This window comes from Fundulus heteroclitus, chromosome 1 (assembly GCF_011125445.2).
Source record: "Fundulus heteroclitus isolate FHET01 chromosome 1, MU-UCD_Fhet_4.1, whole genome shotgun sequence".
In the NCBI taxonomy this organism is placed as follows: Eukaryota; Metazoa; Chordata; class Actinopteri; order Cyprinodontiformes; family Fundulidae; genus Fundulus; species Fundulus heteroclitus.
This window is the reverse complement of record NC_046361.1, coordinates 35,657,100-35,675,271: the sequence shown is the minus strand read 5'-3', so window position 1 is coordinate 35,675,271 and position 18,172 is coordinate 35,657,100. Positions and strand designations below refer to the sequence as shown.

The 18,172-nt window shown below is 40.4% G+C and overlaps 1 protein-coding gene across 1 annotated transcript in view; it reads left to right on the top strand.

The window, feature by feature from the left end:
• The window catches only part of LOC105918180 (teashirt homolog 2), a 59,463-nt gene extending 48,357 nt beyond the window's left edge, over positions 1 to 11,106 (top strand). Inside the window, exon 2 of the mRNA XM_012853208.3 lies at positions 7,300 to 11,106. Coding sequence (XP_012708662.2) covers positions 7,300 to 10,340 — 3,041 coding nt within the window. The 3' untranslated portion in view covers positions 10,341 to 11,106. The remainder of the gene's footprint in view (positions 1 to 7,299) is intronic.
• The last annotated feature ends 7,066 nt before the right edge of the window (positions 11,107 to 18,172 follow it).

The window sequence follows — 18,172 nt, the reverse complement described above, 5'->3', positions numbered from 1 at the left end:
AGGCCGTCAGTGGGGACCGTGATTGGGCTTCAAAGGAACACAAACTCGAGGGGAACCTGGTGTAAAAGAGAACTCACTGATAAGCCTGGTAGAGAAGCTCTAATGCAATGGTCGCGATTCAATAACCTTGGCAGAATGGAAGACATGACAAACTGTTTGAAAACTGAAAACTGATCATTATTGGGTCTTTCAGCAGGATGACGATCCAAACCGTATGGCCAAATCAGCACAGGGATACCTCACCAGGCGCAAAACAAGCTTCGCATCATAGCCATCTCAGTCACCAGATCTAATTCCAGTAGGAAACCTGTGGGATGAGCTGAAGGGGAGAGGGTAAGAAAGGACCCAGGACCTCAGAGAGTCATGAGAGACTTTGGAAAGCAGAATTGTTAAAGATCCATCTGTCTGTTTGCTCCAATCTTCAGAAATGCTAGACCAGCCCATTGGCAATGGGGTCAGAATTCACAATAAATAACATCTGCTTAAATCAAAGGTTGCATTTTATTTATTTTCAGCGCGAGTATTTGTATCTGCAATTTAAAAAAATTGTCTTAAGGCTTTTTATACATTTCTAGCAGGGAGTGTGGAGGGTGCTAAAAAGACATGCCCAAAAAAAAGAGAAGGAAATCTTCAAATGGACTCGCTTACTGGAAGGGAGAGGAGATCGTATTCTATGAAGATACTAATGTTTTACACTTGAGGTATAAATATGTTGTCATGTAAGCCTTTTAGCACCAGTCCAGTTGGAAATGCAGCCATGAATCTGTATTTTTTATGCCGCTAGCTGGTCTCTCTGGATGTAGAGAAAAAGTCTTTTGGCGCAGAATCAGACTGCTGCTTCTGTAAATCCAGGCCTCTCCATGCCAAGAGTCTGTTCTAACGGATAAAGGTTATAAACACTTCAGCCGCCTGATTTACGATCGACACCTTAGGTTTTTTGACCTTTGCATATCTCTCTCTGAAGATATAAATTTGTCGTGACACAGATTGGAGGCTTTACAGCAGTTTATGACATGCTAAATCTCAGGCAAGCATGCCAGCATCTTGTTTTCTATGGCCGGTCAGGCGAGGAGTTGTCTTACTTGGCTTTGTTTTCAAAGCAGGCATTTCCTTTTCTTTATTTTTGGCAGAAATATAAAAATACCAGCTCTTTACTTTTATTTTATCAGATTGTGCATGCATTCTTTGAACAACGCCGCTTTGTGAAGCTCATTGGTTGTTTCTTTGCTATATTCAGCGAGGATCTTAGGTCAGTGATCTTTGCCACTGTCTTTGAGTCTGCTTTCGTGTTTGTGATCAGTGCAGCTGGGACTTGCCGCAGCGCCGTGGTAGATCAAACGGTCGCAAAGCACTCTTGGAAACAGTGCGGGAAGCAGAGTCAGACATGCGGCTTTCTCAGAGCAATCCCTTCCAGAAGGTTAATTGGTGCCTCTGGATGTCTGCTGCTTAGGGCATCTGATAGAAAGGCGCAGAACAGCAGGAATGGCGGCTCTTAATTTCTGTCACTTTAACTCAAACCTACATATTAATATCAATATTAGTTCTTGTGACTGCCTATTTAGAGAAAAAACAATGCCACTCTTTGCAAAATGCTGTTTTGCTTTACTCACTTGTGAAACAAAAAAGGTGTTTCACAGTAAATGCAAAACTGTTTACCATATTTTTCCGACTATGAGGCATCCTTAAAATCCTTAAATCTTCTTAAAGATTGATGGTCTTATAATTAATGTTGCACCGATACCGATACCAGTATCGACCGGGGCCCCGATCCAGCACTAAAATGGTGGTATCGGTATCGGCGAGTACCAACAAATAGGGCACCGATACCATTTTGATGTTTGTATGTCACTTGAACGCAGCCTTCTCTCTCCCGACTAGTATTATACATGTTATATAAGTTCATGAACGTTGCACTATTTTGGCATTTGAGAGCCAAAACTCAGGGTTAAAAGAGATTATTCAGTTATTATTGTAATTTTACTGTCTTACTGTTGCACTACTATTATACATGTTATAATTTCACGAATGTTGCACTATTTTGGCCTTTGAGAGCCAAAAGTTTATTCAACTCTTGTCATCCATTCCAAGTAGGCAATTAAAAAGTTCTACTACCCTAAGTAGTATGCAGTTCTTCATATATACGCACACACATCAGTTTCAAACAGATGGTATCAGTATCGGCCAATACTGCACAGCCAGTTATCGGGTATCAGTATCGGGGCCAAAAAATGGCATCGGTGCAACACTACTTATAATCCAGTGTGCCTTATCTATGATCAGCGTTGTGACTGATTCTAAGTGTTACAATGTGCTCAAAAATCTGTTAAAATGTGTAAGTACGACTTTGGTTAGCAATAAAGCCGCTCCGCTCAATGGATATTCAGAGCATTATGGTACACTGTGTCACTACCTGATAGGACCCCTGAGCTGTCTACAAGACTGCCTGACTGTTATGTCTAAGCTAGAAGTGCATTCATGTAAGGCAGCCTCCACCCAGAGTATGCGCTAAAAACAATACCTACTAAGTTAATTCAATATAAAAGTTCAGTCTATTCTGGCTTTATGTTAGAAACAGGGCAGCGTAGTCCAGCTACTCTGTCCTCCCCACAGAGACGGATAGAGAGCTGTGTTTGTGAAGGAGTGATATTGTGCACTTGTAAAGAATATTTAATGCACCTTATAATCTGGTGCACCTTATGGTCTGAAAAATACGGTACTTTTAGTGCATTTTGGGATGCACGATATCTTGACATTAACGTCATTATCAGCCGATGTTAGTCAATTTTTAATATATCGGTATCGGTCTCATATGATACACTGGGCCGATATTAATAAGCGATTTTTATTTCCATCTTGTTGCCATTTGTGTATGTTTTTTAGGGGGAGGAGGTTGGCCATGCGGTGCGGTAGTTGTTTGGACATGTGAAAGTGATGCAGTACAGGATTGTGGATTGTTTAATGTTTTTCACCTTGTTGAATGAGTAGAGAAGTATGTAATATTGTTAAATATCAGTTATTCACTGTGACAACAATGTTGATATTGGCCTAAATATTCATATTAGTACATCCCTAGAACAAATAAAAGATTGGTTTCAACCTGAATCTGCAATTTCTGGCCTAATTTTACACAACCTGCATGTTGAAAATATATAGTTTATATTCTGATCATTACTGGATCATCCTATCATGAAGCAAGGTGGTGGCAGCATCATGCTGTGACAGTGCGATTCTTCAGTAGGGACAGGGCAGCAGGCCAGAGTTAACGGTAAGGATGGAGCTAAAAACAGGGCGAACCTAGAGGAAAACCTGTTAGAGGCTGCAGAAAACTTGACACACAGGAGGTTTAGGGTCCAGCAGGACAATAATAAATGTACAGCCATGACTACAATGAATAGTTCAAATCAAAGGATGCTCAAGTGTCAGAACGGACCAGTCAACGTGGGGACCTAAATCCAGTCTGGGAAAACTCATCATCACCAACGAAGGTCCTCCATCCAACGGATAACAGTTTCAGTCCCTGGATGTACAAAGGTGGTAGAGCCCAGTCCGCAGGGGTGATGATTTATTTCCAAAACTATGCGTTTTTTTCATTCAGCTTAACAATTGTGGCTTTTATTTGTTTGGATCTGTCACATAAAAAAACAAATAAAATGCAATGACATTTGTGGTTTTAATGTGAAAAAAATAAATAAATAATGGATGCATTACTTTTTCAAGGCGCTGTATTCCTAAACTCTTTAATCCAAAACATGGTCGCAGGAAGGGACACCCTCCCCTCTTTTGGTGAACATCCCCAGCAGTCCTTCACTTTTAGGGATAACTTTGAAGAGGGACGGCATCAACCTGGAGCTTGTCACAGCCATTTCTGTGCTCCTTCCGTGTGAATACTATATATAAGATTATAAATAAAACATACCTCTGTGCTCTTGACAACTCTCTCCCTTAGCATCAAGAGTGTTTTGGGCCCCATCCCTGATCTCATCCGGCCAATCAAAACAACCCCGTGCAGTTGAGTGCGTGTGTGTGTGTGTGTGTGTGTGTGTGTGTGTGCGCGCTTACAAGCTCTCGTTCACCGGGCCTCAGTTGGCCCATGTTTGTTTTTGAAAGTCCGAATCCCATCTCCATCTTCATCCATTAGCCGGCAACCAGTTCATCTCCAGGGTTTCTCTGGAGGCACTTGTGAAATATTGATACAGGGAGGGGGTGAAAAAAAAGTCTTATTTTCAGAGAACGATGGAGACATTCTACGGGCTGCCCGGTGCGGGACGCCTGAGTGCTTGGCTGCAGCCATCCCCTTCGTGGAGCGTCTTCTATTCAGCAGAGAAATATTAACCACATGAAATGCATAAGTGCCTGGACAGGGCTGTTATGTCCTATTCATATTTAACACGCAGCACATCTGCCGTGTCTCTCCTAAAAATGCACGTTTTTGCTGCACGGCCGCGAGGTGGAAAGTATCTGAAAAGATGTGCGACAGTCCTGACAAACTGCATTTATTGGAGGATGTTGTTATAAGATTCAGCGACATATTTTTTTTTCCCCCTCTTAATATAACCTGACTTAATAGGCGTTTGTGAGTTTTTGTTCTTTTTCTTTAAGGGGCCATTGCTCTGGTTATGTTAGTGAATGAGAACCGATTCTCAAACAAAAGATACAAAATCCTTTTTAGAATCATGATTTCACTTGTTAAGGGTAAAAAAATATCCAAGCGAACCATGCTCGCTATGAAAATTGTATTTATTTATTTATTTTTAAATCACAAATTAGCTGTAATCAACCAAACTTTTTTGGGCTCATCTTCCTTAGCCTGATTAGTGCCTGACCTGTGGAATAAAGCGATCACTAAAATAGCACTGGTCTGACAACATGAACTTGGCTAAAACATTTCAAAAAGCAACATACCATGTCCTAAACTAAAAACTAAACAAAAAATTCTAAGTTGTTGGTGTCCGTTGGGTTGATATAGAAGGACAGTGGGTCTACAAAGTGGCCTAGTCAAAGTCTGGACCCAATTACAAGGTAGATGCTCTGCTATGACCTTAAACAGGCCATTCTTGCTTGAAGACTCTCCACAGTGACATGAAAGACTCAGTGCCAGTTGCTGCAAACGCTTGATAGCAGTTGTTGTCACCAAGGGGGGTAAAACCAGTTATTAGGATTTAGATGCCGTTTTTGTGGGTTTTCTTTTGGGTAAGGCCAGCTTTGTTTGAATAGTTTTTGTCCCTGTATAAATTAAATCAGTTTATTTGCTCTGTTTGGTCGGCTTTTTATATTTAGCCAGGATATGTGTGTCTGATAACAAAATTTATTTAATGATATGATATATTTAAGTGCGGTAAATAGGAAACTCTATAAAGGGGCTACATACGTATTTACAATGCTGTATCAAAGGGTCGTCTGGGATATCGTTGCCATCGTCAGTGGCTACATTTCAATGAATCCAAACATTTAATGAGAGAAAAAAAGGTTGTCTTAATCTATAGGAAGCCGACGCTGCAGCGGGAGGAAATTCCTACAGTGCTGAGTCAGAGCCTCCATTAATTGGATGATGGGAAATGTGTCAATTAGAAATTCTGTTGTTTAATTATCTGTTAATTGAAGCAATAATGTTTGTGCTCCAAGAGTTGGGAGAACAAACATATGAATAATGAAAGAAGTAATTGCTCTTTATGAGACTGTCAGGGAAAAAATAATGACGTGACAGATTGCCAGCTATCTTCGGAAATTTTCTACAATACACTCTGTGTCTAACGCTGATAACTGAATCAGCTTCCCGGCAACAACAACATATTTAAATTTCCCCTGTCAACAAAATATTAAGATCTTGTATTTGTCGCAGAACATGAAGGACTATTTTCTCCTTTTGTTCGCGCAGGCCTATTAGGTTATTTCTGGACTGATGCTGAACATTAGAATAACTCGGCTCATGTAAATCCATCCCTCACATGTAGCTTCAGGGAGGAGGAGATGTTTCCCAGAAAAGAAGGCTCACATTTCCAGTGCAGTTCTGAGGCATCTATAATCACAGTGGAATGGGCCATTTGCAATAACACTTAACAGGCCCCAGAAGAATCAATTTCCTTTTGTCACTCAGTAGCCAATGATTGTTGTAAACATCTCAACTTGAGGCCAGGAAACCCTTGGACACAGCATTAAGTCAATGGCGGGTCGTGAATCAAATGGTGCTGTTATAGCAGCAGCATTCTGTTAGCAAAAGCATTATGATCTCCTAGCTCCCCAAGCGCAAAACATCTAACGTTATAATGTCTTAAAGGGCTATTTACATGATACTGTGGAGTGTTTATACGTACAGTACACTTACTGCCCCCTCTGATAAAGATGTGTAAAAAGCCTTCAGAATAGATAAATCATCTTTTTTTTTTGCAGTAGTATAAATTTGTACTTAAAAATTCTGTGAAATAAAATATCTTATCTGAGTGCATATCTTTCTATGCAAAACATACCATGTAAAAAAACAATGAATGCTTTTAATCAAATCACATTTGTCTCAATGCTTGGCAGCTTCCTAACAATTCCAGTAAATAAAAACTGAATGAATAAAAAAAATTATTAATAAACCTGACGCCTTTTAATGTATTCTTTACTTTTTTAGTGGGTAAGAGTGTCCGTGAAAAGCTAATTACTAAACCATGATTAACCGTGGGACGTAAAAGTGACCGAAGGAAGAGGCCCATTCTCCAAAATAGGAAAGACAAGTGAACATTGCATTCAAGGAGACGTATGCTGATCTTCATTACTTAAGGAATTACTGCAAAAAAATAGCTACTGTCCTAAACTAGGTCACATCTAATGTCAGAGCAATTGTTTAAAAGTTTAAAACAACAACCCTGTATGAGGAGGCATGTTTATTTTTGCACAACAACACAACATGAAGTTGGTAAGGCGGGTAAAATAAAACCAACAACGTTTTTTGATGAACAACTGTTCATCAAAAAAAGGATGAACACATGATAAAGACACCATGACTACTAGTAGAAACACTACACTATGGTGCTGTGGGCCTGTTGAGCTCCCATTGACCTCCTGAACCTTACTGCAATGCATGACATCTGGACTCCTGGTAATTTTAAGTCATTTTAAATAGTAGCTACTGGCCTGTGCCTGAAAACTAAAAACGGGTCGCTTCAGCGAGATAATGATCTCAACTTATAAAACCAAGGCGAAAAGCATGGAGGGCGCTGTTTTTACAAATTGAAAAAATTGAAGCATAAATAAAATGTCAGGAGCCAAACAATGTATTTTAATGCACATTTTCTTTGTCCCTTTCTTTTGTTTTAGTGTACGAACCAGATGAAAACGCTCCCCTCCAGGATTCCGTCACAGAAGAGGATGGCGAGATCGAAACTCAAACCGAAGAAGAGTGCTCAGAAAAGACCAGCCCCAAAGCGTGCGAGGAGAGAGAGCTGGACAACAAGAGCACCAACACCTACAGCAACCAGAACTCCCCCATTAGCATCCTCTCCAACCAAGAGCTGGAGTTGGAATCTCGCCTTAGCGACAGCAGTGACAGACTCTCAGACTTTAAAACGTCTTCGCCACCAGAGAGCCAGAGGGATGAGGAAAGTCGCAGTTCGAAACACAAAGAGGAGACGGGCAGCAGCCTGGAGAAAATGAGGGCAGCCTATGCAAACTTTCTCTCAGATTCCTACTGGACGGGAATCGGCGTAGACTTGAAAATGGGCAGAAATGCCAGCAAAGCCAACTGTGACAGCACCAATGGGAGCAGCAAGAACGAGTTTGACTGGCACCAGGATGCCCTCTCAAAGACCCTGCAGCAGACGCTGTCGCCTAAACCCACGTCTAAGCCCAACCTGTTCAGCTCCGTCCACCTCTACAGGCAAACCACCAAACCGTGTGGCTCGGTGTTCACGGGGGCCAGCCGCTTCCGCTGCAAGGACTGCAGCGCTGCTTACGACACGCTAGTGGAGCTGACCGTCCACATGAACAAGACTGGCCACTATCAAGACAATAACCACAGCAAGCAGAGCAACTCCTCAGCCTCGTCCTCTAAATCTCGGAAGCGAAATTTGCAGGACATGGAAGGGAAGGAGGATGCTCAGAAAGTCTTGAAATGCATGTTCTGTGGCCATTCCTTTGACTCTCTGCAGGATCTAAGCGTGCATATGATTAAAACTAAGCATTACCAAAAAGTGCCTTTAAAAGAGCCCATCCCAGTAATTACACCCAAGCTGCTGCCACCGGCGAAGAAACGGGTGTTTGAAACAACAAGGCCCTGCTCTCCAGACTCAACAACTGGTGCGTCTGGCTACACTGAGGCGCAGCGGTCCGCCACCCTTTCAAATGCCAACAACAACCGCTACGGGTATCAGAACGGCGCCAGCTACACTTGGCAGTTCGAGACGTGCAAGTCTCAGATTCTTAAATGCATGGAGTGCGGAAGCTCTCACGACACCCTTCAGCAGCTCACGACGCACATGATGGTCACTGGGCACTTCATCAAAGTCACAAACTCTGCATCCAAAAAGGGCAAGCAGCTAGCACTCGACCCGCTGGCCGTGGAGAAGATCCAGGGCGTAGCCGAGCCTGCGGCAAGCGACACCGAAGGGGAGAAGGTGTCGCCGAAGCATCTCTCGCCCGGGAGCAGCGAGAAGGACAGCCAGGGTGAAGGAACGTCGGACCAAATGGAGGAAACTGAAAGAAAAGAGGACAAACAGGAGAGTGAGGATCAAAAAGAGAGCAGTGTGGCCTTCAAGTACCCCTATCTCCGTGAGGAAGATCTTGAACAAGAGTCAGGCGGAGGGGGGGACATCCTCAAATCTTTAGCCAACACAGTGGCCTCAGCTATCAATAAGGCTCAAACGGGGACTCCAAGCTGGAGCGCCTACCCGAGCATTCACGCTGCCTACCAGCTCTCTGGCATCATCAAAAACACCCCTCTCGCTGCCTCTCCCCCTGCCCAGCTAAAGCAGACGTTTAACCACAAGCTGAGGCCGATTGCCCCAAAGGGGAAGCTGTTCCACGGTGCTTTGGGAGCCGAGCCTCCCCAGGGACAGCATCAAAACGTGGACATAAAAAAAGAAAAGGTTGGCGTCAACGACGGTAAAGAAAGTCAGAATATTAAGTTTGATCTGCTGGAGAATGATGACAGCGATTGTCAGGATGATTCCTCTTCCTCTTCAAAGCTCGATGCAGACTGCATGAATGAAGGAAGTGAAGCGATCAAAGGAAAGTTGAGCCCAGATTTCTCTGACAGAGGCAAGACGCCGAGCCCCGCTGCCAGCAACGGACGCAGCACTGCATCAGAGCCCCTCAGTGACACTCCAGATATGCTTGGCATAAACCCTCTTAGTGCGCTACAGTCAGTTCTGAACAATCATCTGGGCAAAGCAAATAAGCCCAATAACTCAAGAGCAGATAAACTCTCTGCACACGCCCAGTCAATCTTTGCTGAGTTTAACCGTGGCAGCGAGAAGCCACCTTTAATGCTCGGAAGTCCTATAAGAAACAGACCCGATAAGGCTTTTCTCATGGTTAATGACGACCAGCCAATAGATCTGACTAAATCTAAGCACAGCAAGGCGAGCAGCTTGTTGCTCGGGCCCTCTACACCAATGCCGCAGAAATACGCTCTGTCGGACATTGCCGACATGGTCAAGGTTCTTCCGAAGGCCACGACGCCAAAACCATCCCTACCCTCCAGGATTCCAACCATGAAACTGGAATCAGACGTCAGACGCTTTGAGGACGTGTCTGCCGAGGTGTACTCCGTGCACAAGCGCAAGGGCAGGCAGTCGAACTGGAATCCTCGCCACCTTCTCATCCTGCAAGCCCAGTTTGCCTCCAGCCTCTTCCAGACGTCCGAGGGGAAGTATCTGCTCTCAGACCTCGGCCCTCAGGAACGGATGCACATCTCCAAGTTCACGGGCTTGTCGATGACCACCATCAGCCACTGGCTCGCGAATGTAAAGTATCAGCTGAGGAAAACAGGAGGAACCAAGTTCTTGAAGAACATGGACACGGGCCATCCGGTCTTCTACTGCAACGACTGCGCTTCCCAGTTTAGGTCGCCGAGCACGTTCATTTCCCATCTGGAATCACATCTGGGTTTCCAAATCAAAGACATGTGCAAAATGCCCGTGGAGCACCAGACGAAGGTGGAGGAGCCAGAAATGCTGAAGGCCCTCAGCGTCAGAGTCACCGACTCTCTGGTGTCAGAGGAGGACATTGACTCGAAGTTTAAATGTAAGCTCTGCTGTCGGACATTTGCCAGCAATCACGCGGTCAAGCTCCATTTGAGTAAAACTCACAGCAAATCCCCGGATAACCATTCACAATATGTGGAAATGGACAAGGAGTGATGTTTTATACGGCCGTTCTAACTTTTCTTCTTCTTGTTTTTTTTCTTCTTTTTTTTCATTTTATTACACGGGTCAGATATTTCAACCATTTTTCAATTAGCGTCGTACTGTGTGCATCATCGGGACTCTGAGGAAGAAGAAAACAAAATCCTGGAGTTCAGCAGAGACACACTGGTTAGGAACGTGTGTGAGGAAACATTAAGACATACTTTTGCACCCAACTCAAAATGCACCACCAGTAATGAAACGTATTACTGCTTGAAGAAACATAATTGCTGATGTTTGCATGCGATAGCCCCGGCTATGACTACTATTTATTTGTATATGTCAAGTTTCAATTGTATTTTAAAGTTTTAAAAAAGAAAAAAGGTATGAGGTAATTGAACTACTTGTACAACCTCTGTGATACAGTACGCCTGCACAGATGTGCAGCTTTTGAAAGCAGGTAGCCCCAGACATGCTAACACACATGCAGAACTGTACAGTATATCGCTATGTAAAGATGTTTTTTTTTTTTTTTTGTGTTGCAATGATAGAAGAAGATGAAAAGCACTTTAATAAATGTTTAATCACCGGTTTAGACACAGATTATGTACATTTCTCTAAAACAATTAGATTGTTTGGAAGCAAGGACATTTCACATGTATATATATTTTAGGAAAACATTACAAAAAAAAAATCTGTTTCATGCAACAATGAGAACAACGTGACACCTGTGATTACCTGCACCTTTTTTTACTTATTCAAATAAAGAGTTAACATTTGATAACGGCTGGTATTTGTGTTTTGTGAGTCGGATCTGCGTTTTATACACTTTGAAGCCGACATACGAGATACTGAAAAAGATTTAATCAGTGACTTAAAAATATGGGTGTAGCTGTCAAAATAAAATCACAGTTCAGGACATTTTCCTTAAGGAGTACTTTTATAACAGTTAAGTGAAGAGTTAATCCAGGTATGGCTAAATATCTAAATAAAATGGAATTTTGATTTAATTTTTTTTATTTAAGTTTAAGCCACACATTATTCTTTCCCCAGATTTCATAATGTTTCACCAACATGTCTCTCCTGACTGGAAGATGCATAAAGGTTTAAGAGTGGCCTGGCTTGAATCTCATGGAAAATCAGTTGCCAGGAGCAACTTCTAAACTCAAAGAGCTCATCTCCAAAGAAAATGTCAAAATAATAGTGTAAACATGCAAAAAGCCGGTCATCAATTATATAAAGTTTTGCCCAAACTGTATCACATAGTGTCCTTACACACAGATTGATTTTATTGCTTTTAATTTTAATTATAAACCAGTAAAGATTATTTTTTTAGAGCGCAAATATAGCCAAGACGATTCTAACACACACCGGTGATCGTGGAAACTGTCCAGCAGACGGTCACTGACACGGCAGACAGGGAAGGTGCTAAAGAAGCTGATCAGTGCTGAGTCCAAGCAGATGGAACAGAAAGTTTAGTGGAAGGAAAATATGCGGTATAATCTGGTAAATAATCAACAAGGATCACCAAAAGCATACTTACACAGAGCAGGATATGTAAATTTCTCTTAAATTTCTGAGAAAATGTATTGATTTTGTTTTATTAACCCCCTCAGTGTAACGAATATGACCCACTTTTTGAATTGTATTAACAAAACTGTATAACCTTTTGAGTTATACTAAGACTGGGGGAAATAACAAGATACAAAAAAAATGGTCTAATGCAGTGGTGTCCAAAGTCAGTCCTCAGGAGACTGTGTCCTGCACGTTTTTTTTAAGGTGTTCGACACAGCTGAACCTAATAAGTGCTTAATTAGCAGGCCTCTGCAGACCTTGATGACAGACTGGGAAGGTAAATCATTCATTTGAATCAGATGTGTTGGAGCAGGGACAGATCTAAAACATGCAGGAGACTGGCCCTCTACGACTGCAGCTGGACGTGGCTGGTCCAATGGTAGTGATGACGGTGATCATTGAAAATAACAAAATAGAAATTTCTCTCAAAATCTAGATAAATTAATGATCCAGTCTGACAAAGGATGAAGCCTGAAGCATGAACATTTGCAAACCCTTCTCACAAGGCGTCATCTGTATGACCTGTGATGAAGGGGAAACATTTAAAATGACCCACTTTCAAACTAAGAATACGCAGAAGAGTCTAAACAAAATGTCAACAAATAAGACCGAAGACTGTTTACTCAAACAGTTATTTATTTTTTATATAAAATTAGTAAATATAACAAACACAATGCAGGTACTCTGAAGGGCTAATAGCCTGTAGGGATTACAAGATTCTGCACGTTTATCAGATTTCTACTAAATTCAAAGTGAACCAAAGAGCGTTCTGATTTATGATGAGTTAATTGACCTAAAATAGTGGTAATTCTTAATTTTGATACATTTTATAAACAAGAAACAACAGAAAGAAAACCTAATCTTTCAGTATTTGACCTGTGGATCACCCTTCAGAGCTCATATCTTTCTCTCTCGCCGATTGTTTGGCGCTTCACTAAATAAAAGCTATAAAAATGAAGCATTAACCACATACCTTCTTCAGTTCATGCTTTCAAATTCCACAGAGAACCCGCAGTATACGAGAGCAGGAACATCATCCGCTACAGCCCACCGCAATCCTCCTTTCACCTTATGACTTTTAGATACACTTGAAAGATATATCCTCCTGTCCGACTTTATTGCTTCCCCGTGAACGCCGCAGCCGCCGCTGCAAGATACTATCATAACAATTAAACATATTTCCTCCAGCTCTATTATTTCAAAGCTATTAAAAATAATTGGCTCCTAAATTCATAAACATTTTATGCAATTCATCTCTTTTCAGCAATCAAGTCCTCAATTACCTCCACCCATCAAATCTCTGTTTTATAACAGGCAACTGACATTTGATGGTAAATGGGGAAAAGCACATGAGCTCTGTGGTGATTTGAATGCTGTGACACCGACTTGCCCCCTATTGTTGGAAATGAGGAGGCAATCACGTTGTTCATCAGATGACTCCTAATGCAGTTAAAGTATTCAGCTATAATTTCTCCCTGCATTTATAATTACTGTCAAAGACCACACACCTCAGTGAGCAGATTAAAGCTATAAATTATTTAGCGCCTTTCTTTGCCGATGGATCTCTGATTTGTCTGTAGGGCCATTATGTTTTAGAGGGGGACCTTATTTTAAATTGAAGACGACATTGTTCTTAAGCAGCAGTAGGATGCTTGGCCGAGGAAAGGATCACAACTGTGCCTGTTAGTGTTTATTCATTTAGATTTACAGTCAGGCTCTTATTTTATTTTATTTTTTAATGATACCCTGCAACACAGAAAGCCAACAGCATTGAATAAAACCCATAAAGTTTATTTTCTGGCTTCGGTTTAAGACGATAATACAAAAAAAAACAAAAAAAAAACAACGTAATCATGACTGCATGGAAATTAGCTTTCTCAAAATTTACGTTGCAATGATAACATTAAGGAGGGATTTGGTCTGAGTGCACAAAGCAGGGTATAGGTGTACAGCGACAGCATTTATAGGAATTATTTAAGCAATTGTTTCAAACATTGTAGTGTGATATGCCCCTCAAATTAACACATTCCCATTCAATCTTTTAAATAAATACTTCAGATTAAACATTGCGTAAAAGCAAGGGAAATAGGCTCATAATTCTCAGTGTGCTTTATATTAATTGATTTAGGATGTTTGGATATAAACGCTGTTAATTGCACCATTTATAAAGCCCGTCATGGCTAATTACAAAGCACAGTCAGCCTCCTTTGGGCACACAACGGCTCAAAGACGAACCGATTGCCATCAATAACAGACATATGCAGTTCGGAAGAAACCAGGAAAACAGATCCTGTTTGTAGCCATAGCAGAGGATGGGACAAATGCAGAAAAAAATTCAAAAAGGAAACATGAATGCTTTATTAAACACATAAGTCTTCCAGCAAGTTGCATAAAATTCTATAAAGCATGACTAAACCACTGTATTTAGTGCTATTTGATGTCTTGTCTTTTATTCAAATTAAATACGCCCTCAAGCAATTCTAGGGTCCTTAGTTTCTTTAGTTTTATCAGACATGAAGGGGAAATGGAGAAGTTTCTGAGTAAGTGTGTTACGCATGTGAGAACAAGTATTTCTGTAGTACACAAAATTGTAGCAAAATTTGTTAAAATTATGAAAAAAAGCGATATAATTTAAATGGGATTATTTCTTTACCATGATTGTGAAATTTTTATGAATTCTTGTTTATTTCTTAGATATCTTCAATATATACACGTCATAGAATTCCAGTTCAGTTTCTGATCTCCGTTATTTTAAATGTCCCTATTTGCCCATTACGTTTTTTTTATGTTTTTTTTTTGTTTGTTTTTGTCACTTCCAGTTTCTATTTAAAAGCTGTAAAAAACATTCTCCATTTTTTGTTCACTCTCTGAAAAAAATAACAATTTTATAATAAAAATAAACACGTTTCAGGAAATCTTCATTTTGACATGAAACAACTATTTTCTTAAAAACAGGCAAATTTTACAGCGCTATTCGGACAAATGAAATTCTCCATTACTTTAGTAAAAGACATTAAACAGCATGTTAGAAGTAGAGGTGACACCCCAGCATGTATTTTTGAAAGGAGTTGCTGAGATGGAGCTCTGTAGTGAAACACGGTTGTACTGTTGTATTTTCTGTGTTTTTTTTTTTTTTTTTTAACGACGACAACTTGATTATGGAGGTGACATTTCAAACTGTCTTTAACATATTACATGTATAGCTGCAATTAAGGCTGTTTGCATTAACAGCTGAAATCCCAGTACCTGTGTGTCCCCTAGGGAATATGGATCCTTACCTTTACCCCCAGATTTCCAAAAAGCTGTCAGCATTTTTTAATCCAGCAAAATCCACGTCGCAGAAGTGCAAGAAACACAGCTACTTTACTGCCATATGTTCAGCCATCCGTTGCTGAATTCTTACCACTTTTTGATGCAGTCTGGATGAACAGCAAACACTGAAATCTTTGAAGGAAATACAGTTTTCTTTCAAGAAGGCTTTTATAGCAATGGTGCTTCCATTGACTCACTGACCCTAAAATTAGCTAAGTGAAATAAAAAAGATCACTTTTTGTTTTGGTTTCTTATGAACCAATCACCAGTCAGGGCAAACCACCTGAAAATCCGCCCATTCCAAACACCTCTATGTTAAAGGGGACATATTGTGCTTTCCTTTTTACATTTAGATCATTCAGTTGTGGTCTAAATAAAGTGGAACTGTGATGCTTTGGTCTGAATTCCTCGTTATTGTTGCCCCTCAGCCCCTCTTTTGCCCCTATTCCGAGGTTCGTCTGAGAGCAACGTTTGGCACCGTCTCTTTAAATGCAAATGAGGCACTTCAAACCCCGCCCCCCTTCCACTCCACCCTGTTCGGCCATATTTGTATTATGCTGGGATGTAATAAATTGTGTGTGTTAAAACACCCAACAACAAAAAAAATTCACTTATCCACTTGAAGCTTCTGCATACTTGTGCTTGGACTACAAAATCGCAGCGTAAAAAAAAAAAGGGGGGGGATTTGTAAAACTGGCAAGCCAGAAATCCATGATCTTGTTTAGCAGCACTACGTCAAATACTTTGACATAATTGTTAAAAACAAAAACGTAATAGAGTACAGATAAAACTGAACGACATGAAAAATATGACTCAAACAGAATATAAAGATATCTATGCAGCACCTGGACATAATAAATTGATATATGCTGCACTCCTACCGACTCCAATCACATCACAAAATCTATTTAGGGTCCAAAAAAGTGGATTTTGCATAAATTGCATTTAGGAGTTTTTGCTTATTGCATACTTCTATACTTTTATTTCCCCCTACTCAAAAGAGAGGGGCAGTTATGTGGAATGCACAACATTGCAATGAAAGAAGATCTTAGCATTGTTAGAACTTTCTGTCTACCACAGTGGCAAATTCTAATTGAAATTGTATGTCAACATTTTCTGGTTAAAGAAAAACAAGTGTTAGGTCATTAAAAGTCAGGATTCCCATGTGAGAGAGGTATGCCCTGCAGGTTCCTTAAGACGATGTCAGATTAGATGTAAGCTTTTACTGTCAATTGTTTTTTTGATGCGTATATTACTAAGCAAACAGATATCTTCCAACTTGAAACTTTAATATGGTTTATTATCCAAAGCACGCACTAACTTGCTCTCCGTACATTTTAATACAAGCCAACTGTGAGATGAAGCCTATTGTTACCATCTCCAAAAATAACTTTACTTTATACCGATCAATTAGTGACCATCAATAAATGTCCTGTCACTGGCTGTTAAATTAAAAAGCTAATTGCATCTCAGCAGAGCACCAAGAAGTGTCCTTTACCTAATTTTGGAACTTAACATTAGTCTGAGAGATCACATCAGCAATGAATAATAAATATAACACTGGAAACCGTAAATCATGGTAGGCTATGCCCAATAAAAACAACTCTGAAATGCAGAAGGCATGCATTAATACAAGAATGATGGAAAAACAAGAAAAATATACAAAATAGATATTTATGCATACATTAGATATTATAAGTCTCCCACTGATAGCTGTGGGAAGTGTTATATTGTTGTGTAATCATTTCTATTTAGACATTTTTTATATCTATTTCTTTGTTAGATAGGCTTGACTAAAATGAACATAATCAAACAACTTTAATAGATTAAAAAGTTGGTCTGTAGTAGATATCACATCTTCCTAAAGTAAATGAGCGCAACATATTATTTTCACCATTTGGTTTATTGATTTTGTTTCACATTCTGACTCAAAACATAGGAGTACAAACATTAAAGTTCCTTTCCTAAATCAAATTATGGCATAACTTGTAATGATGGTTAACTGCATTATAAAGTGGAAATGTATGCATCAATTAAAAATATCATCTGAATGCTAAATATTTATTTATCAAACCCAATTTATTTTAACAAGGCCAAAAACATAATAAGCCTTGCCGTATACTTTTAAAACTTCTAGAATGTCCCACAGCATGAATCAGAACATAAAGCCGTTTACTTTAAAGTTACTTTCCAAAACTATTTTTAAAGCCTAGCTGAAAGATCAGATTATATACGTGGGTTTCCTTGCTCTGCAGACTGAGTTAAAACCCAGCCTCACTAAAACTGACGGCAGCTCGCATCTGCAAATCCTTTGTCAGTCTGTCATTAAAAATACTATCAAATAATGATAAAGTGTGCGCTCCGTGCTTGCACTAGCATGCATCCGGCTGACACTGATGTGCTGTAATAGGGCGAATGTGCATCAGAATTTGTCTGCTTGGATACGCAGGAAACGTTTACACTGAGCCTGACTTAGCTGCGCCCTGCGCCAGGCAGGCATGGATTCACTGCATCATCTGGCATGTAAACCGGAGGTGGGGCGGGAGACGGGTTCAAAATGTTCATCACGCCGCAGCAGGGTAATGACTAGCTCATGTGTTTAATGAAGGGCTTTAGAACTTATAGCTATAATGACCCACATCCTAACTCCCCTTTCTCCCATTTATTCTCCCAAAAGTCCCCAGGTTATTAGGGCCCTCTGAGAAATATCCCAGAAAGAGCATTAAATCTCTCTGTTCCTGTTCGCAAAGTAGTTATCCAACATTTTATTGTCCTAAATTGAACTACTGAAGATGGAGTGACATCATTTTTAGTAACAAATGTGACTGAACAAATACTTGGGATATAGAGGCAGTGGAAAACCGTACATTTTAATGCTGCTTTTTTTCCTGCTTTGGTTAATAGGAAAGTGTACAAATCTGCTTTATAATGTATTCTTCCAGGCAGGAAACACGAGCGCC